Raw genomic sequence first — 21887 nt, 5'->3', positions numbered from 1 at the left:
CTTTAATTTTCTTTATCTTTGGAGAGATTAACCTCTATACACATTTTTTAATAGTATTCTGCTTGGGCAATGAGAACATTCCAAAATATATACATGGCATATTTTTGGTTTGGTTTTGATATAGCCTATCACCTTAATTAGTGGGTAGTCCATAGTAGGATGCTATTTGTTCATTAAAATTCATGTAGCAATCTTGTGTTTCATGCATTTTCTCTTGCATAATTGTCATATACAGCATATATTTCTATATATGCAGGATATACACACACTCAGAGTCACAGACTTCCAGGTCTTTGAAAAGCATAGTAAAGGCAACCAACTCACCTGTGATTGCTTTTCAGTTTCTTTTTTATATTCTTGTTTTTCCTTTTAGGCCTGCTTTCTTTTATAATTTGACTTCAGGGAGGTTTTTCATATAGATTTGGCAAATACAGGCTTTCAATGCAGTATATTGCCAGGGCATTCCCTTCTTTTTATTACTGCATTTTTCTTCTGTAATACTGTAATTTGATTATTTGTCCATCTAGTTTTACTTAGGGAGTGCAAATTTATAGGATTAGTGTTTGACTTTCATGTTTCTTATATTGATGTAAGTAAAGACCAGGCCTTCAGCTCTGCCAGGTTTCTCCAAACTTTTACCTCCTTTTTGAGGTGAAGGGTAGCCCAAGAATAATTTGATTTTGCACCTTTTTTTTCCACCACCTTTATTTTTACACATCCAATGCAGGACATGTTTAAAGCATAGTAAGCACTAAGATAGTAAGATACTAAGCAGTAGACATTAAACTCAGCTGTGAGAGAAGATTCGTAGCTTGAATTGTCCTTGTATCGTCTTGAGCTGAGTTCCCCTGAGTAAGGCACCATCTCCAGTTTTGGTCCTGACCAAGCAATATATTTTGAAGATTCAAAGGCATTCTCTAATGCTCAGACTATGGAATAGTATGCAGTTGTATATAGTTTCCATTGACTCTCCAGCTGCTTTCCCTGAGCAAAGAACAAGATGTGGCAAGGAAACAAAACTAGATCTTGGGTAGGGAGAGTACCTTGAAGGGGTCTAGGATTTCAGATTGTAGTGTCTGCTCAGAAGACGCACAGAAAACCCTGCCAAAACCAAACCTCGAACAAGAAACAAATTAGACCAGTGAGGGCCATCCCTCCTGGGACAAGAACCATCCCTACATCACTGCCAGTGATTTAGGGAGCTGGCTGCCATGGAGGCAGCTCCTACTGAAGGCAAAACCATGTGTGTCCCAAGTGAGATGCAGGACAAATCTCCATGGTGCTGCCCACGTATCATCATCCCTTCTTTGTCACAACGGCTACAGATGAGTCCATGAGGCCTTGCCTCCGTGGACCCTCCTCTCTAATCTCCAGCTGGGGGCCAGTTAGTGCTCATCATAACCAGGGGCCTGGAGCACTCCCTAGTACAGCTCTCATAGTTCTACATACAGCTTTCTTCCCTGAATTTCTTATGTTTAACAGCTACGGATCAGGTAATTTACACAAGTGAGTCATCTTTTCTGCTAAATGAGATAGGTTGTTAGGTCTAGAGCTCAGATCAGCATTATTTGAGTTATTGCCATTAATTTTAAAATAGGACTTGATAAAAACAAAGTATCATATGTGAAATTTATTGCAAGAGTGTGAATCAATAGAAAACCAGAAGGAATGCGAGGATGCATTGGGAATTTCCCCACCACTGCAGTGTTAAACTGTGTAATTGGTTTATCTTACAAAAAATGTCTAGAACATTAATGATAAAATTAGTGTTTTCTAAATAATACACATTGTCAGATCACAACTTCGGAGGCTTTATTTTATGCAGGGTGCTCTGATAATGTAACACAACAAGCTTTAACCAGTTAATTTGTAAAGAGCAGCAAATTCAAACTTAGGTAAAATGCTCTCCTGGATTTACCATTTCTCTATGTAAAGTCAGTCTTCATTTTGAAATAGCCTCTTGTAGTTATTTGTACCACCTGCCTGATTCTTAGCTAAAAACCTACATTTTTTGAACAGCTTTGCTAGTGAATAGATGTTCATCCATTTCTGTACCTCAGAGGAATTTTTTTTGGCCTCCATCAATATTACCTGGATTTATATTATGGTAGTGGCTAAAAATACCAGGCAAATACAGAAAGCAATGCATACTGTGTAGTAAACAGAAAAATTTATTCCATATGCAGATTTAACCTGAAATAAGAAAATCTATTTTATCTTTGATCTTCCTGTTGTTTGGTGTGTGTGCGTATGTAATTCAGTCTTGATGGGCTTGCAGATGTATTATCTAATGAGAAAACAAGCAAACAATGAGAAAGAAAGAGAATTTTGTTATTTATTTTATTTTTCAGACAGGAAATTAAAGAAATGGAAATATATGGAAGAATTGGACCCCTGGTGAGGTTTTTAGATCTCTACCCAGTGACCCTAATCACAAGACTTCCTTCCTTCTCAGATATAATTATTACTATTTCCATCACGTATACTTTGGAAAGTTTTTCTTGTTTCCACATGAAATACTTATTTTCTAACCCTGAACTTTCCTTTTAAGCAAAATCAATGTAAAGCTATTGTTGGTTTTACAAATGCCAGGGAGAAATATTACCATTATGGGCAGCAATAAAAGATATACCTTTGCCCTTGGTAGATTGTATTACTGAGAAATAACCTTATAATTACCGTATAAAACACCCTGGTTTTACACTGTTTTTAATATCCATAGAGTTTCTGATTTATTTTTCACATGCCAGCATCAATGCACTAAATTGTGCATTATCTAAACTGGTGCAATTACACGGACTGCTGTGGGACTCCACCTGTTGCATTGATGGCTCTTAAGAGCAATGTTATTTTTGGATGAATATTAGGAACAAAGAGAGAGAGAGAGAGAGATCTGATTTCATGGGCATTGATTTAAATAAGGAATGTAATTTTCTTGGAATCATAGGAAATATTTTGGTATGCTAGCTGTATATCAGGTAAATCTGCTTTAAATTAGGTCTTTGTCAGACCAGTGGGGAAAATTAGCCTTCTGATATTCCCTAGGATGGGATTCACAACTGGAAATGCCAGGGAAACCTTGAGTGTAGATGAACATGGCAAATGGACCTTTGTCCCTCTCTCTGTGAAGATATTAATTCAGATGTCTTAGCAGCCTGCAATGCTCAGTGGTCTCATAGTCCTCAGGAAAAAGAAAGGAAACCCCCTTTTAGCACACTCAGGTTGCTCTCTTGCTGCTGCAAGTGAAAAACTGGTTCCTTGACCCATGCAAAAGTAGCAGTGTCCGGTTTTTTAGTTTAGACTATTGAGCTTGTTTGCCTCTTCCAGCTGGCGGATGGTCACCAGGTCTTCTGCAGGTCATAGTCCTTGTCTGTCTCTCTGAGGTGAAACTAGGATTGTTACCTGCCCTCTAATTCCCATTGTTGAAAGAGGACACAATTCAACACGGAATAACTGCACCCTTGCTTTGTCTTCAGTTAATACATACTTAAAACTAGATCAAGCCTTTTCTCTCCTTCTTTTTTCTCATGACATGGTTTCTAATATGTGAGTGCCTTCTGTGAAATTTCTTTTTCAAGGGAATGTATTCAGCTTTAAGTTTGGAAAGCAAACAGCACATATCTCATATCTTAGGGGTAGAATTTGCTTTATTACCTGTACAAGTATCACAAATGTGATAGGCACAGTGAAAGAGTTCTGCCTTAATTGCACTCAGGCTGAGTTCATCACAGTTTCTGACATGTTGGAGGTACATTAGAACTGTCAGCAGCATGGTCTGACTAGGTTTTCTGCAAAAACATTTCTGACCCTGGACTTAGCCCTTTTACTGACACTATTGCCCATAGTACCCTCCACTGCCAGTGACTGCAAAGAGGTCTGCATACTTCACCATTTCCAAAGGTGTATTTTGGCAAATAATTAGGTAGATGTACATGTTCCTCCCAACCCAAAATGAATGAGATTAAGAAAAGACATATAAGAATGATGTTTTGAAGTCAAGTGTTTCCACTCAATATATATATAACAAACAGCGATCTGTGAGGGTGATCCATTTTACATTTCCTTTCAAGAAACCATTCTGGTCTGAACTGGATGTTACAAGTGACCTGAAATTTATTTATTTTCAATTTTTTCCCACTCCAGGTCTGCCCAGACTGTGTTTTGTTACTGGGGTTTTTTGTTTGTTTGTTTTTAAGGGAGTGAATAAAGTGTTTCAGGGAAATTTTTCAGTCCACAAACAGAAAAATCCATTAGTTTCACAGCTGTAGGTGTCAATGTTTTGACTTCTGACTTCAATGCTTCTCTAGTTTATAGAGGCATAAATCCAAAAAACCAAAAAAACAAAACAAAATAAAAAAATACCCCCCCAAAAACCAATAAAACCCCCAAACAAACAAACAAACAAACAAAAAACCCACAAAACAAAAAACAAACAAAAAAACCCACCCAGACCATTGGCAAGACTATTTGATTTAAATAACATATCAGTGTCATTAGCTAACTCTAGTATTTCAAATGAAAGAATCATTTCCCCTTACTGCAGATTTGAATCCCATAAGATATTTAAGGGACTGATTCTAACAATAGTTTTTCTGTTTTAACTAATTGCATCTCTGCTGACCTCATTAAAATTAGATCAGATTTATATTCAGGCAGAGAGAAATCAGAATCAGACCAAGAACTTGGAACTTATGTTATTTTTAGCACCAAAATAATCACTTGTTTTGTAAAGCACAAGAATTGCTACAGGGCCCATAAATATTTTGTGAACCTGGTCAACAGATAAAAGTAGAAAATACTTAGAACATGAAGAAATTCATCTGTCTGTCTATTGACAGTGCCTTATGGAAGAACAAGAGTCTAGGTACAATAAGGCAATAATGAATTTAATGAAAAAGCTACAGACATTCAGTTTGTAAGCTGAGCTGCTGTTGAAAGATAGTACATATTTTTGCCTGTATAGCAGAATTCTTTGGCTGAACGCCTATGAGTAGATTTCCATTGATAAAAAAATATGGAGGAAATTATTTATTGTAAATGGTAATTAGACTTTCCCCAGGCTATGAATCCAGCCAGTAGCTGATATTGAGTAATAACATAGGTATTATTTTTGACATTCTTTCTCCATGCAAAAAAAAAAATAAAGACAGGATGATAGGAGCTAAACTTTTTTATGTCTTTTGTTTAAAGTATAGCATTATCACCATAGGCATAAATTAATATTGGTGTGTGATTTTATGTAATAACATGTATAAGATGGAGTATAAGGTCACACCACAACTTTATCTATGAAATAGTAATATGAGTCACAAAAACACACTAGCACAAACTCTCTCGTATTTACCGAGGACTGCATTAGAATTTTGCAGGCTGCATGCATTAGGACTGCATGCAGGCTAACTAAGCAGTTTCTGTAGGATTTCAGCATCAGATTTTGAGAAATTTGGAACTGATCCTAGCAGGGAAAAAAATTATACAGTTTATACTTGCAGTCATCACTCACATTCATCTGAGAGTTCTTCTGTTACCTCAAGCAATATGGAGCTATGCTTTTGTTATAAGAGGATCTCAGTTTCATATACCCTCTTGCCATCAAATTATAATGCCTAGCACAGTGACAATTGCAAAGACCTCAGAAAAAATACATTTCTAGCCCATATGTTTTTAATTATTTTCAGGTTTCATTTGCTGTTGGCAACTTGAAGTTATTTTGATTTTGCTGAGGTGAAATATATGAGTTTCAAATATGACTTTGAAATTGATTAGGAATTAATATGGCAGCATTACAGATACAGTAGATTTACTGCTTCTTTTGTGGTTCAGTGTGAACTCCCATGTGGAAAAACTATTGTGACCAGACTCAGAGTGACATGAGCAAAGTAGCTGATAGTGGAGATAAGAGATCAGAGAAAAGGAGTCAAATAGGTGAAAGCAGAAAGGGGTTCTAACACAGCAAAAAAAAAATTGTATACCCTCTCCAAAAAGGAAAAACCCCAGAAAGAGTCACACGAAAGATGAGATATGGATGGAATATGAAAAAATGTTAAAAAAAAAAAAAAACAAAAACCAAAAGCCAACCAAACAAATTAAAAAACCTTTAAAATCCATTGATACATTTAAAATATCCTCTATATCTCTCATAAGAACATTAACAAAATTAAATTTGGAATTGCCCAGCTGATGTTGAGCACAGCCGAGCCCCACGCTGCAGGCATGTGCTGCTTTTGGGGCAGGACTTATATTTCACTTTTGGGAGCAGGTTTCCTGATGACAGCAAATGGGACAGAGGGGCCTCGAAGGAGAGGATGTTCTCTGTTAAAAAGTTTCACACGTGGCTGCAAATGTAACATATGTTAGATATGTGGCTGCATATTAACCCTCCCCACCTTTCTCCTTCCATAGGAGCTGCATTGAGGGCACAATTTTTGGCAAATTAAATACACAACTATTACCAATTTACATGTAACTTTATCTACAGAGCAGGACTGCTGGTGAAAAAAACAGTACTGAGTGTATGTATTATAAACAAGGGCTTTAAATTGCCGTAGTCAGTCTTGTGCTATCTAGTGTCTTCCACTGTGTTTATCCTCAAGGTAAGCTATCTAAATATGAATGTGGCAGACGGTTGCTACCATCTGAGATGCAGTATGCTCACACAGTGGTCATGCAAGGAGGCTCAGAGGTGTCTGTTACTCCATCTTTAGAAAAGGAGTAGCAGCAGTAACCTTCCCATTGACAGACAGAAAAGAGTCAAACAGTCCATGTCCAGTACTCCACCACCACTGGGCATTCAGAACTGCACTAAAGTAAAATAAGAGTTCCCAGGGAAAATACTAACAGTATTCTGCTGAGGGATCCTCAACATCCTTTTCTGCATGCTTACTTCCCTTTTGTGGGTTTTGGCTCAGCTTACTTGTTTCAGTGGCTATCTTTCACATCTCATACTTATTTAATTGGAAATGTTGTTTGACATCAAGATTTTCCAACTGAATACTTTCTTCAACTTCATCCATACTTCCGAATCTCATTTTATATACTGAGATTTCAGCAAAACTCAAATGTCTAATTAAAAATCAGCATCACAACAGATTTTGTATCTCATATATTCTCCACAAAACCTGGAAAACAGAGAGAGCACTTCTCAAACACATTATATCAATTACAGTGTTTATGTCATTTTGACTTTGGGTGAACTGCTGTAAACACAGAGAATTAAATCTTTCCAGCTTTCTAGATCCTTGTATTAAGAACCAGATTCATATTTTGGACTGATTCGTATCTTTGACAGCAATCTTCCTACTGCACTCAGGAGACATTTGTATTGTTCTTCAACTTTGTATCATATATATCAGTGCATCCAGTAAGGTACAGTTTGGACCTGAAAGTAGTGAAAGGAAAAGTATTGCACGTAGTTACAGTTTTAGATCTGATCTTGTTCACATTCAAGTCAACAAAAATTCAAGGTAAGCACTTAGCTTACATGAAAACAAAACTGTTTGGTGATGCTATTGCATTACAAATAAAACAGAATATCCAGATGTATTTCCAGCTTCAAAAATTAGGATCTTTACAAAGCAGCTGACGCAGAATTTTAAAAGAAGCTTTATGTATATTCTCAGTTAACAATGCGTCCCTAGGTATTAAGCAGGATTTATTCTTCAAAGGGCAAAAGACAAGGTCTGTACCTTGAAGTTTGTTTTTTAATATGAATATTTGAATAAACAGTTCCAGGCATACATAAAGACTGCATATTATATTGTGGAGCAAGATTTCCAGAAATATTTTCTCAAATACTTAAGATGAAGTGTCATATTGACATGGTGTGACCTCACATTGCATTTTTAACATTTATATATGCAAATGGTCATATTTACATGTGCACATGCCATTCACAAATTCAAATTAAAGGCAAATAAATGCTTTAGATTAAGGAGATTAATTTGGTGTGTCTCACGGTTGACACACTTTCTACAGAGATCGCGGAGACCCAAGTGCTGGGCTGTTATCTGAAAAGACAGATGGCAATTTCCTTTTGATAAGAGTCCAGGTTTTCAGCAGTGAGGGAACCCTGAAGTAACCATTTTTCTTGTAGGGAAAGCATCTTTCAGAAGCTAGATAAATCATTCTAAAATAGACAAACACAGGAACCAAGAAACTAATCAATGTGAAAAGAACTGTGTTACAGCCCCTTTCAAAAAGTTTAGAGAGTACTTTTTTGCTTTCATTCTTGAAACACATGGGAACTACTTCAGAAAACTAGAGAATACAGATAACTTTTACAGTACTCATTCCTCTTTCATAAGTACTGATACAATTTATGATTATTAGAGATGCCAAATTTAATTTAGATGTTGTTTGTTTAGAGTACATATGTGTCATGCATGAAAGAAACAGTTTCAGATATTTTAAAAACTATGTAAACACAAAAGTAACTCAGAAAAAATCAGGTAAAACCGAGTACATCAGGCAAAACCAAGATGCCTTTGTTTAACTGAAGTCTTGATCGGTGAGTGCCATCTTAAATAGATATGGAACATTTCAAACTTGTAAGTTATAAATGTAGACAGTCAGGAACCTACAAGACAGGAGTCTAGGGTCAGTCTGTAAGTACTGACCTGCTGCTAAAGCGGTCAGTCATCTGCATTTTATAGTTATTTGCATTGAAAGATATTAAATATATTTAATATATTCACTATTTCTTTTTATAAACACATAAGACCCAGCCTCAGACATGCTGACACGTTCAATTTAGTTTATGTTGTAGGATTAGACCCAATGAGGATTGCTTTCTTCTAGTTTCCTGTCCTCTCTTTTCTATCTATGACTAATAGAGAAGAAACTAAAGTGGCTAGGGTGGTGTCTGCTCACTCTTAGCCTGATGTGTTCTTCATTATTCATGTCTCCATTAGTTTGGTCTGAGAGACCTGGGAATGATGTCTGCTCTTTAGTTGCTTTGCCACATCTCTATAAGAAATATACCTTTTTAATTTTGCAAATTGTTATTGTAGTTTTCAGACTGGTTCAAATTTGACCAGCAGCACCTTGTTTACAGAGATATTTCAAGAAATTTTGCTCATCCTCTTCCATCCATGTCATATCAAGGCTCACATGAGCACTGCGCACTTCCAATCACCTCAGGTCGCGTCGCTTTGCATTGAATCAAGTCATGTCGCATCAGCGATACCCCTATCAGTACTTATTTCTGATAGAAAATTCAGCATAGATTTAGACAGCAAATAGCTCAACCACAATAAATGCATATAATGAGCAGACTAAGTATCTGTGAGAACCAGATATTTTAAGTGTCTCTGTCAAGTCAGTGCTTTCAGATATTTCAGTATCCTTGTCGCTGCACTGTATGCTGTACATAAATTTCTGATCCATGTGCATATACTAAAATGTCTGTCTAAGCAGCCTATTTAGAACTCTTACCACCTACAACCATTTGCAAATTTAGATCTGTACAGTTTTGAAATAAGCAGACATTGTTGGATGGGTCTGGGTGGTACAACTAAATAGTACATTTTGTAGGTTGATCATATCACAACAATGTACAAAAACTAAATGCTGACAGATTTAATTTTTTTTCATAATTTGGAATTTGCCTGCTGGGTGTATTTTCAAATAGTTATGCATGATTAGGCTCTATGACAGCCATTTTATCAGACATTTTACCCTGATGTTCATTTACAAAAGTTAAATGCTGTAATTATCCTATTATGTAAACAAAAAGGGGGGTGGGAGTGGGAAGGATGGAGGGAGGGAAAGGTCAAGATTAAAAAAAAAAATCTAACTGATAATTACAAAACCTGACAGAGTTTCCAAAATGTTTGCTCATGGCATCTGTTTGGATGAAATTAACATCTTTTGGTTTATGTCACCTGTGTATTCTCTCTTGACTTTCTTGGGATCTGCGTGTTCACAAGATTTTTCAAAATTTGACTTAATTTTACTTAAAATCCTAAAAATAAATTAAATTGACAGAGCTCACTCTCTCACAATTCTATGTAAGTGCTAAGTGATGATCTTGTTGATTATTATGATCAAATTTTTTGTACTTATTGGTGTCATATCTAGGTGCTTTCCAAGGATTCAACTGAAGCAGTCCTTCCAGTGTGCTTTTTTAAATTCCTTCAGGGACCATGAGATTTTGATAACTCCCGTGTAAGTTCAGGGAGTTATCAACTGATACCAGGTGTATATATGTATTGAAAACAATTAGGAATATAAGCATTAACACTAGGTAAAGAATTTGCCCGAAGAGTTAATGGGGACTTTCAGGGAAACTGCACTTTGGTGTCAATTCACTCATGTTTAGAAACCAAGCATAGGGGTATCTAGCTTGAAATTATCTGCTTCTATGTCATCAAGGTATTGAAAATACCTGAGTATTGTTGCTGCAAGATGTGGTTTCCAGTTACTGCCGTGCAGTGGTGTGGAGGGTTAGCAATGCCCACCCAGCCACTGACTCACTGACTCACAGGTGTGAGGGAGGAAGCAGGATGAGAAACTCACGGGTCAAGATGGACTGCTGGCCAATCAGTGCTGAGAGCAAAACAGATTCAACTTGAGGATAAGCAGCTTTAATACAGTGCCAATTAAATGAGGAGCAAAGACAAGTATTAAAACAACTTTTCTCCCCACTCTCCCGGACTTCACTCTTTCACTGCTGACTTTTCTACCCACTCTCAATAGAGAGCTATAGTCAGTCCTTAACAGTTCCCCTCTTTTGCTCCTTTGTCTTCACATTTTCCCCCTGCTCCTGCACTGGTGCCCCAGGGATCACAGTTCGCACCAGGAAATATCCATATGCCTACTCCAGGGTCCTCCAAGGGCTACGGTGAGGATTCTTTCATTGCTGTGGGACAACTCTTTCTCCTTTCTCTGACATTGCTGTTCCCTTTGTTTTGTTCACTCTGGGTTTTTTATCCTCCTCCTCTGCAGCTGCTCCACTACAAAAACCTTTCCATCTACACCCAATACAGATGATAATGCTGGTCACTGTAACAAAGGAGGTATCAGAATATCCTCAGGAGCCTGTGCTCAGTATGAAACAGTCTTTTTCCTTAAGGTCCAGTGCTACTACCCAGAATTTGTCTCACAAGCCACTGGGGAAAAAATGGGAATAAATCCCGCTATATTTTAACCCATAATTCTTTCATCAGCTAAGCACAATAAAATTCAGAGAGATTCTTGTCTAAAAATTCCTACAAAAGCACATGCTACGCTGATAAAAAAAATTCATTTCTGTGAATAAAATTTTCACTCATTATGCGTAGAAAAGAAAAATGTCATGTGTTTCTGACTGAGAGCCATTGCTGAATTCTTCTCAACTGTTATATTTGTTTTCCCTTGAAAAGCATTGGTTTAAGCAAATAATCTCAGCGGCTAATCTAGTAGTGTGATGGTCCCTACAGAAGAGTTTGTCAGAGAACATAAGAGACTGAGGATCTGTTGGTCCCTAATCAAATATATTGCTCTTTTACACTAATTCCATCTCTAGGAGATATCCAGAAATGTGATTTTTAACAGTCTTTCTGAAAAACACTAATACTATTTTATAAAATGAAGTTATGCTTGAAGTTACTCTGCAATATGTCCTTCAAATTCTCCATTGCTGCATTTAGATAGCAGCCTCATCCACAAGTGCTTTAGAAAACACACAAGATCTATATACTGGCATGGCATAAAGTGACTTTACCTTTCAGGTTACGTGCCCATTTTTTCATGTGGTGCTCTGGCGTCCTTGAGATGTCAAACAAGGACAAGACAAGGACATCCTGAAATGTCTTGACTTTTCACTAGTAAAACTGTTTGCTTTTTTCTTTATATTTGTTGACTGAATTTTATTGTAATGACTAAAACTGGCTCTTTGATTCCCAGACCAGGAGACTGAAAGTTCAGTAGGACATGCCTTTTATAAAGGAAAGTGCCTAACTGCTGTGTAGGTTATCAAATCTGATCTTGTATTCAACAATAGATGAATGCTTGGTCAGTTTCTCACAGCAACTCCAATGAAATACTAAGCTAGTTTTCCAAATAAAGACAACGATGGTATTATTTCAAAAGAAAAAAGTATTTGTGGCTCTCAAGAAAACTGCTTGCAGCATTGACTCTAACACACTTTTCTTCAAACTGGTTTCTTTGAAGACTATGTGTTAACCATAGAAACACTCACTTTGCATGGCACAGTATTAGAATCTTGTTAGTGCCTCTTTCTTTCACCAGAATTTCTCATATTTGTTTTATTTGTGTGAATTCTGTTTGCTGCACTGGAATGTCTTCTGTATTTACTAACTTAAAGTAGAAAATTTTCACGTGCTTTACCTTTAATAGTTCAGCTTTGGAAGTTCAGGAAAATGTACTAAACCTACTCAGTTATTGAAGATTCTTCCTCACAAAATTTGCTTCCTCATATAATCATGTTAGTAGTGGAAGTGTCATTAAGAGGGCTGGCCTGTCACTTTAAACAAAGATTACTATTATCTGCTGTTACAGCTGGTGGTTTGAGTTGGAGAAGAGATTTGGGCACTGGAATCAACAGCTCCAAATATCTCAGCCTTACAAATTAAATCATTATTTGAATACACAAACAAAATAGGAAGAGCTCTTTGTGGGATTTTTCACAATATATTTCCAATATTTCCAACATGCATTCTTACAGATCCAACCTTCACTGAGAAATTGCATAAATCTCTCAAGTTAGAGATCTTATTTTTTGAATAAAAGAAAGATTCAATGTGTTATCTTGGTGTCCAGACATAATGAAATGAGATGCATTTCTTCATTCCCAGTTTGCACACAAGATAAAAGGGGTCAATTGAATAGAGCGTAACTTGAAGTCAACAGCTTCCCCACGCACTCAAAGAAAAATGCATCTCCTCCTTTTTAATCAGACTTATGAATAGATAGGGCTGGTTTCATATGCACTTTGAAGTCTCTTACCCTGCGATTTGGCCCGTTCCCTGTGTTTTTTCCTGGAACATGGTACTATTCAGGGTACCTATGCATATCACAGACTCTGCCATCATTTTTAATAAGTAGCTTATCTCTGTGATGCAACTAAAAGCAATCCTGAGTGTCTCCAGGGTTTGTTGTAATTAAATTTTATTGTTGTATTTGAAAATGTACATTTTTTGAAAACTGGTGCAAGAAAAATGGAAAAGAGATTCTAGAGGGTGATAGTCTGATTTTTAGAAGGTTTTAACCCTTTGTAGTTTCCAGATCCACAAAGCTTATTTATGCTTCCCAAGCAGCTGTTCTTACATGCCTCTGAGGCCCTGAATACAGCAGCTAATGTAGTTTATTAGCTGATTTTGAGTAACTGTCAAAAGATTATCATGTATACCTGCAGTCAGATGCTCCAGGATCAGAGGTTCAGTAATTTGTGTGTAGCTAATAAGATTGTAGAAGGCATTTTCTGAGAGTCTTACAGTCTTGCTGCTGCCCCTTTCTTCTCCAAGTATTTACAGCTATAAGAGAATTTCTTCAAGTCCCAGTACTGCCAACGCAGCGCTGTGAAAAAAAGGCAGCGTTTGCTAGCTTCTGGTTTGGACAATAAAGAAATGGCACTGTTTTGAGCACAGAACCAACCAGTTTACTTATATTGTTCTCTGGTGTTACACTGCCATGCTCAGGGACCACCACCCAAATGACTGAAGGCTGCATCAGCTACCTTTGCACTCACACCTTTGTGCAGTCAGTGGAGTTTCTTGCAGTCTGTATTCAGGCACTGAGCTTCACTTTGGTCATTGTACTGGTTCCAGTTCTCTTCACAGCTCAGCTCATCAGGACTGCTAATCAAGCACGCATTGCAGTTTTCCCCTTTTGTGCTTTATTCCTGCTTGATTTTCATGCCGTGGGGTGCTGTGAACTGCTTCTAGAGATTCATATAACAATTTTTTCCAAATCAAAATATTTCCTCCAAACAATGTCATCTTTTCTGTCTGGCATTGCTACTAATCTTTATTTAGTTATTTACTTTACAATTTCTAGAGGGACTGGATATGCCCAAGGCACCCCTTTAAGCAACACTTTATATCAAGGTTGCATTTATAAATACTTCATGAGAGGCTAATGAATGATTAATAGATGTTTTAATGTATGAGCAATCAATTGCAGATTTTGCAATGTCCAACAGACAAGTAGGTTTCTTATAAGCATAGATTATAACCATATCTGACATCTTCTATTGATGGGCTTCTAAACGTCTATAACATACACACTACTCATATCTGTAACATGCTTAAAACATCTACTAATCACTGATTAAATTTTTATAACCTATTTTGAAGCAGAGCCTGTCTATGGAGTATATCCCTTACCACTGCTTGTGACTCTCCATTTCTAAAAGATAGATAATTTACTGGTCATTTTAGGACTTGGAACTCCTACCAATTTCAGCTACCAATAAATCTTTTCTGAGTTAATTCTAACATTTTCATCTCAGTCTAAGAAATAAATGTCCCTAGACTGCTATGTCCCTCAGACTTCTGGTTGCTCTACCCTGCTAATGCATATTTTGCAAGTTCTGCTATAATGCAATGATTCTTAGGAGGCAAAGCCACTCTAAAACATAGTTTCAGCCTCTTAAACTCAGTTTGATTGTTCTCAATGTTGGACAGCTATCCAAGTGATGAAGGTTCCCAGCGTTTTTGGTTTTTTTACTGTCATCCCTGTGTGTTTCGTTCAATGTTTGTCCTTTCTCAGAAAGGATAAGAAAATAGAAACTTTCCAATAATGCAATGGAAAAGCCATGTCCAAGACAACTTTTGATTCTGACAGAGGAGCACACGTTTTGTGTGCTTGATAAGCACAGGAGTTTATAGGACTGCTCCTCCATGGAATTCCCCTTGTCTTTAAGGTGAAAGCCATGACCATGCTCTCTGCTTTCTGCAGTGCATTCAGGTAGAATTGACCAAAGCAGGCAATACAAATTATTTCCTGAAAATGTATGAGTCCTAGAACTAATCATTCACATTTGAGAAGCAGCATGTTCCTCTAGTATCGTATTTTGCAAATGAATTTTGAATTTTTAGTTGATATCTACTGACCTCACTTACAAGGTTGAGTCTTCTAATGTGATTTATTTAGATATTGAGAACAATTATTTAATAATAAAAATTAAAGGATTTGCAGGTTTTTCTTGGGTTTGGGGTCATCAGTAAAATAGTTTCTGTTCTGAATATCTCCAAGTAAACATTCCACTCCCAGTTAAGTGCTAGTCTTTCACTGTTTGCTCTTTACAGCAGTACTAAGCTGCTACACATGTGGCATTAGCAACATGAGCCTAAACACACACATCAAGCATAACTCGATTTAAAAAAATAGGAGAGAGAATATAGGGTTAAAAATTATATTCTTCAACATCAACATGGAATTTCCTCTTCCTTTTTTGAAACAACCCATTTTCAAAGCCCCAGAAGTAAGAACCTCTCAAACTTGAGCTCTTGGAGCAGATATTTTTTGCACACAATTAAGTGGGTAAAAACCATTAAAATAACATAAAAGTTACTGTGCTATCACTTTTATATTATCCAGTTAGCATTATATGTTTATCATGGGTTTTATCATATTTTTATATTTTAATAAAACATCATATATTTTATTTCTTTTTTTTCAGCTGGTTAATAATCCACTAGCAAGTCAAGCAGCAGCAGCTGCAGCAGCAGCAGCCATGGGCTCCATAGCAAACTCCCAGGCCTTTGGAAACGCCCTCTCCAGTCTTCAGGGGGTCACAGGCCAGCTCGTCACTAATGCACAAGGACAGGTGAGTAGAAGATGGAGCAAACAGTGAATTCTGATGGCAGGCTGATCTTGGGACAAAAATCAGTTCCGCCTGTATGACAGCAATTTAAAAGTGCACATGTTGAAGATAAATAAATATTGATTTGTGAGACAAGGTAAGAAATGGAAAGTCTGAGAAATAGGGGGAAGATAGGCACTCTTTAAGAGTGTTTTCAAGTAAGAAAAGGCTAAGGATTTGTTTTAGTTATCAGCCCTTTATTTGTTTGTTTTATTTATCATCCCTTTAAAAATATCGTAGCGCAATACCATGCACTACTATTTTACCATTTTAAAAGTCCAGCAACCCTGTGATTTTTAACAAAGATACCATCTGTCTTCTTCCACTTACACACGCCTAATAACAGACACCTTTACTGAAGTGGTACGGTGCTTCACTTTTTTGCATTTCTGTGGAATTTTTGTATGATGTCATTTCTTAGAAGGCATTAAATGCTTCTAGTAAAGGAAAATAAATTGTAATGAAGTATCAGGGATGGAGTTATCTGAGTGGCTTCCTCATTTGTTTATTAACTATGTTAAGCAATTTGCAATTACTGTGCCAGCCTGTAAACGCAAATAGGGGAGATTATTTTGGTTTAAAGAAAATTTTCCAAACAGAAACTTGAACACTGTTTAAGAGTTAGTGTGTCTAAGAGAGAGACTGTGCATTACCTACATTATGGAGCTGTTTATTTCTTAAAGCTGTTTCAGTTTCACTCTTAGTATGATGCAGAAACATATGCATCTGAATTCATATATATAAAAATAATTCCTTTGATACACTATATGTAAGTGGCTTTCAGATTGTGGCCACTTTCATTCTTTATTGCATTTGTTAGGACTAAAATTAACACAATGCCTTGTTTCTCTGCAATGGATCTGTCAATATAACTGGTAACTGAGTAATTTGAGTGCCATTATTCTAAATTCTACAAATTGGGCACACAGTGATACCCACAGTGTTTTTGTGGATGTTAGGCCCTGAAAAACATTTATGGAAATGATGCAGCTTGGATGATATGTGAATCTAAAATTTAGTTTCTACTCTTACTGTTTACTAGTGATAAGAAAGAAAGGGCAGCTCTTCTCCTGGCAATTTTCTGCTAGTTAATTGGAACAAAGGCGAGTTTTTTATTTTGGCCCATCAAAAAATAAAATTCAACACTTTATAGGACCTCCCCTGTTTTTTTTAAACAGGACACATAAACAAAGATGCTTCCTGAGCTTCACTCTCACCATCCAAGTCCCAGGGAAAAAAAATGCTGACCTTGTTATATTTACTGGGTGGGTGCAGAATTGTTCCATCACTACCCCGAGGGTTGAACGATGGAGCTTGTCAAAGTGAGGCCTTATCTAATGAATCATCTTATCGCAGGTGCACACCACACATATTAAAGGAGGATTGTATGAACAATGTGCCCTCTACAATAACCTTTCAATGTCTACTTTAACCCTTGTTTCAATCCCTTTTCATCAAAGGATCATTTTATGCAGCCAGCTTTAAATGGAGGCTCTCAAAAGCCTATTAAGATTTCTGGAGGGATGGGGTATTGGTTTGGGAGAAAAGTTGGTTATAATACCTATAACTCATAGTCAGATCAGCTCCAACATAGAGCCTGCTTGTTTCTATCTCCTCTGTGCTCCAGAAATGGTTCACAGTCACCACTTACATATGAAGCACTTGACACCAAAGATGTTCATCATAAGAGCTGAAGTTATGAATGTAGACTAATTTCTTTATAACTTTTCCTTTACATATCCTCCACAGAAAACAATCTATGTCTGACCATTCATTGTATCCTTAAAAAAACCCCATTACTAAGAAGATATCACTGAATGAAGGTTTCACTCAGGCTGAGTTTGTTTATTCCAGACATAATGTAAAGTCCAATAATTCCACGGGTTGCAGAGAAAGAGAAAGGAAAGGAATAATCCTCCCAATTGTCAGAATAAAATTACAGCACCTAGCTATCTGCCTAGGTCTTTTAAATAAGGGTTTTCTTTTTATTACTTGCTTTTGCAAATGTCCCTTGGTTTATAATCAGTACTGCAGACCTTGCCACAATATACATAAATATTGATACTAAGTGTGTAATATAGCATGCAGTTTTATAATATTCAGCATAAACTCATATTACTTAGAGACCACTTCTCAGGCTGCCTTAAAACAGAACTATTCAGTATAATTAATCTACATTCCAGAAATTAAATTACATTCCCTTCAAACTGATAGAATTATAGCACCTAACCAAGAGCTACAAGATGTTTCTTCAAAATTGGGAGCATAAAGGAATAGTAATTTGAAACGCTCCATTTCTGAATAATCTGCTTGGAGTCACTAAAGAGCCAGATTTGCACCACACGTTAAGAATTCTGCTCTTTGAAAATTGTCCCTTTCAAAGAATCACAAGCATGATCCCCAAAACTCACTCCTGAAAATATAAAGCTGAATGAGTAACTAGAATGTTGATATGTGCAATCTTTGTAATTACACGCTGTTTCTGTTACAGAAATTCAGGGCTTGTAAATGTCCATCTGTCTAGCTAAATATATGGTGATCAGTAATCCCTGGAGACATTAAGCTCTAGGTCAAATCCAAGATCCTATGCCAAATTTAAGGGAAATGATCCTTTAAATGACATATGGCATGGCCTTAATTCCCAATAGTCTAGGAGTTCTTACAATTACAGTAAAAAATCATATATATTAACAATAGTTTATATAACATATTTTTATTAAATTAATTATTGAATTCAAAGTTATGGCATATTTATCTATTTTTCATCTTTTGCTTTGGATGGCAATATAAACTGTAACACCAGAGTTTCCCAAGACTAAACCAAGAGATCTAATCCATTGAAACAATATGATTAGATCACCTGATTAATTTGATATAGTACACGTAGAGGACTCTAAATCAAATTTTCATTTTCAGAGGCATATTATGAAGAGCTATTGGCCCATGTAACACGGCTTGCATTCTGTTTGCCCTTAGCACTTTCCAGGAAGTGTTTGCAGCACTGGGTTTTCATATCTTAAATTTAAAGGCCAGGGTAGCAGGTTTGCCAGATTGCACCCTGTCAGTAGATTTCAAAGAGAAACTGTCTACCTATTCAGCTTCAACCTACCTTACAGTAGGACCCCAGTGCCATTGCTGCCCTTGGATTCTTCAGAGGTTTAACCCAGTACATCTCTTTTTAATGCTGGTTTTGCAAATGAAATAAAAAATCAAGACTTTTGTGTTGGATTTGCTATGTTTATTAAATATGTGAAATGTGTGCTTTGGCAGTTGTCATAAGGAAATGAGACACAGAAATATGAAAGCAAGGTTGATGAATATGGTTTCTTAATTATCATCAGTTGCATTCATATATGCCTCTTGACTTCAGCAGGATCAAATACATTTTAACTGTGGGTGCTGAGTAAGTTTATCTTCTCTTTTGAAAATATGGGAGTTGTCTAACAGTAGAAAAACACCACTAAATTCAGCAGTTTCAAGATAACATTTTACCATAAAAGAAAAGAGTAACATGATGAGACTTGGCATGATGAACTGCCTTGTGGATAAAGAGGGCAATAGTCTGTTTCTTAGGAGATTAAAAGGAAGATCTAAGTATACATGGTGTAATTGTATTGTCCACACTTTAATTGAACAGGGAATTAATTGGGATTGTTTCATCATAATCTAAGAATGCCCCTGAAGTAACCCACACTTCATTGAGCCCATGCCTTGCTCTTTAGATATGAAAACCTTCTGCATAGGAAAAATCTTAAGCACACGTCCACCCTGGTACTTAACAAAAAAATAACTGATTTTTGAGTGTTGTAGTCCACAAGTAGCTCAGGAAAATAAATAGAGAGAGAGGCATTGTTGATCCAATTAGATAATAGGAGTACTTTGGTTCTCATTATTCTGATGAGAGGGTACACATTTGCTCTTTGAGCTTCTTGATGGTAAACGGTGCTAATGAGGCCTGATGGATTCCCTGCTCCTAACAAGGCTCTCAGCAGTGCGAGTGATTACAATGGAGATAGATTTGATGGGATGCGCTCCCTTTTGTAGTGTCTCAGCTGCTGACACTCTGCGACATAATCAGGTCACAGAGCCGGTCACAGCCATCAGCAAAAGCCATAGCTCTATTCCTCATTATTAAAGTGCATTATTCAGTTCCAGGCCTTCACAATACTGCCAAGGGCCTTTTTTTTCTTCCCCTTTTTTTGTTAAGCATCAGTTCTCAAATACAAGAGTTAATAAAATCATCAGCTAAAGAACTAGTAAATTAAAGAAATGGAAGTAAAGTGCTCCCTTTCAAATTCATTGAAGGATCACAATTAAATAAGCAGGGAATTTCTCATAACCACACACTGTACAGTACAATGTAATATGTCATGTGCAATAACAACAGGGCTAGGATTTTAAAAAATAACTCTGTGCTCATTGTGGACTGGCTTGGAAAGTGCTGAAGTATCTTTTATGGTAAAGGAAATTTCTGTCTTCGCAACTATTACATGCCTACATGTAGGTACTATTATTTTCACTGTTTTCTGTAACTACTTTTTTTCTGAAGTGAGAACAGTAATTTGCAAACTAAGTTTATGATTCTAAACAGAGAGCAGCTGTCTTGTCTTAGCTTAAGTGGCCAAGGCCACAATCTGGAAAATATTCAATAGGCCACAGTACTAGAACCTCTTTGTTCCCATAGACAAGGCCATTACCTTCTTTTGGGGAGTGAGGTAATTATAAAATGGTGTGGGAAAAGGTGTTTGTAGCATTTTCTTTCTATTCTGATGCTGTTCAGTTGGGGCTATCCCCATTCCATGAGAAAATATTCTTTTAAAATCTAAGGCATGTTTTAATGCAGTTTAGTTAAACATGTGAGAAAAAAATAGTGGAAAGCTGGAATTGGAATTAGTTAGTTAGTTGGTTAGTTAGTTATTAACTTTTTGTTTCAGTTTTGTTTCAGCTAAACAGCAATAAGATATTCCAATACTGAAATGTATACCTTTACAGGGAATTAAACCATTTCTGTTGAATCCCTGTAGTAGGTATTAAGTGACAATAACATGATTTTGTGCAGAGATAAAACCAAAGGATCTAATACATTGGATGGGTTTTTTCTTGCTGTTGGGAGAGTTTTTGTTTGGTTTTTGGGGGGTTTTTGCAGTTTTTATTCTGTTGGTCTTGTTCAACTCCAATTTTTCCTCTGTTTTCCTTCTGTTAGAGTATGCTATGATGAGCAAATGGACATGTATACACAAAGTCACTTGTAAGACTTTCAGTTCTCTAGAACCACAGGTGTAAGAACTTTTCAATATCCACACTTCAAAGTTCAGAACAATTAGCAGTCATCTCCAAGAAATGTGTAGATGCTACACAGTTTTCTTTTCAACACTAGCCAAGAAAATTGGGAGCTACCACTGGGACAACAAATTGTAACTCCTTCTATACTTAAAAGGAGGATGTTGGTTGTTGTTGGGTTTTTTTTTTGTTGTTTCTGTTTTTTTCATTCTTCCAGAAGTTCCAGAAGGCTCAAAGTCCTGTAATGTGTACGAATTTTACAGTCTTCCTGAACATGTGCAATTCATACTGTTCTTCAAGTGTTCAATGTCCATTAGCCTTTTCTCTTAACCTTCTTTTCTTTTTCTTGTTCTCACTTTCTTTTCAGCTATGCAGCTTTAATACATGGCAACCACTAATATTTTAGCCCTCACAACACCCAAAAGCTCACAAAATGCTTAACAATAATTGTTAAAGTAGTGACTGCTAACAATATCTTCCTAGGGCTAAGGCCTATAGAAATCTGAGAATGGCATATATTAAGGATATTTCATTAGAAGCCTGAGACATTAAAAGAGTCATATTTTGAAGGCAATGCTAGAGGGATTGTAACAGCCTGATAATACTAGCATTTAAGTACATTCTTTGGAAAACCCTTTCCCAGGAGAATTTGTTTTGACAGACCTTCATATTAATGTATTGAATTTCTACTGGGTGGAGTCTGTCTCCATTTTCCCCCTCAAAGTTTCACTGTGCTGAATACATGCAGGAATACATGCAAGTTTTGCCATTTGCAGGAAGAAAAGTGAAAAGAGAAAAGATC

General features: G+C 36.6%; 1 protein-coding gene across 6 annotated transcripts in view; it reads left to right on the top strand.

Moving 5' to 3' along the window:
• The window catches only part of POU6F2 (POU class 6 homeobox 2), a 313133-nt gene that overhangs the window by 240563 nt on the left and 50683 nt on the right, over nucleotides 1-21887 (top strand). For all 6 annotated transcript variants that reach the window (XM_074541631.1, XM_026793432.2, XM_014267044.3 and 3 more), the window contains exon 6: nucleotides 15623-15769. In XM_074541631.1, the coding sequence (XP_074397732.1) occupies nucleotides 15623-15769 (147 nt within the window). The remainder of the gene's footprint in view (nucleotides 1-15622; nucleotides 15770-21887) is intronic.

Source organism: Zonotrichia albicollis, chromosome 1 (genome assembly GCF_047830755.1).
Source record: "Zonotrichia albicollis isolate bZonAlb1 chromosome 1, bZonAlb1.hap1, whole genome shotgun sequence".
In the NCBI taxonomy this organism is placed as follows: Eukaryota; Metazoa; Chordata; class Aves; order Passeriformes; family Passerellidae; genus Zonotrichia; species Zonotrichia albicollis.
The sequence above is the reverse complement of the archived record's forward strand: the minus strand, read 5'-3'. Positions and strand labels throughout refer to the sequence as shown.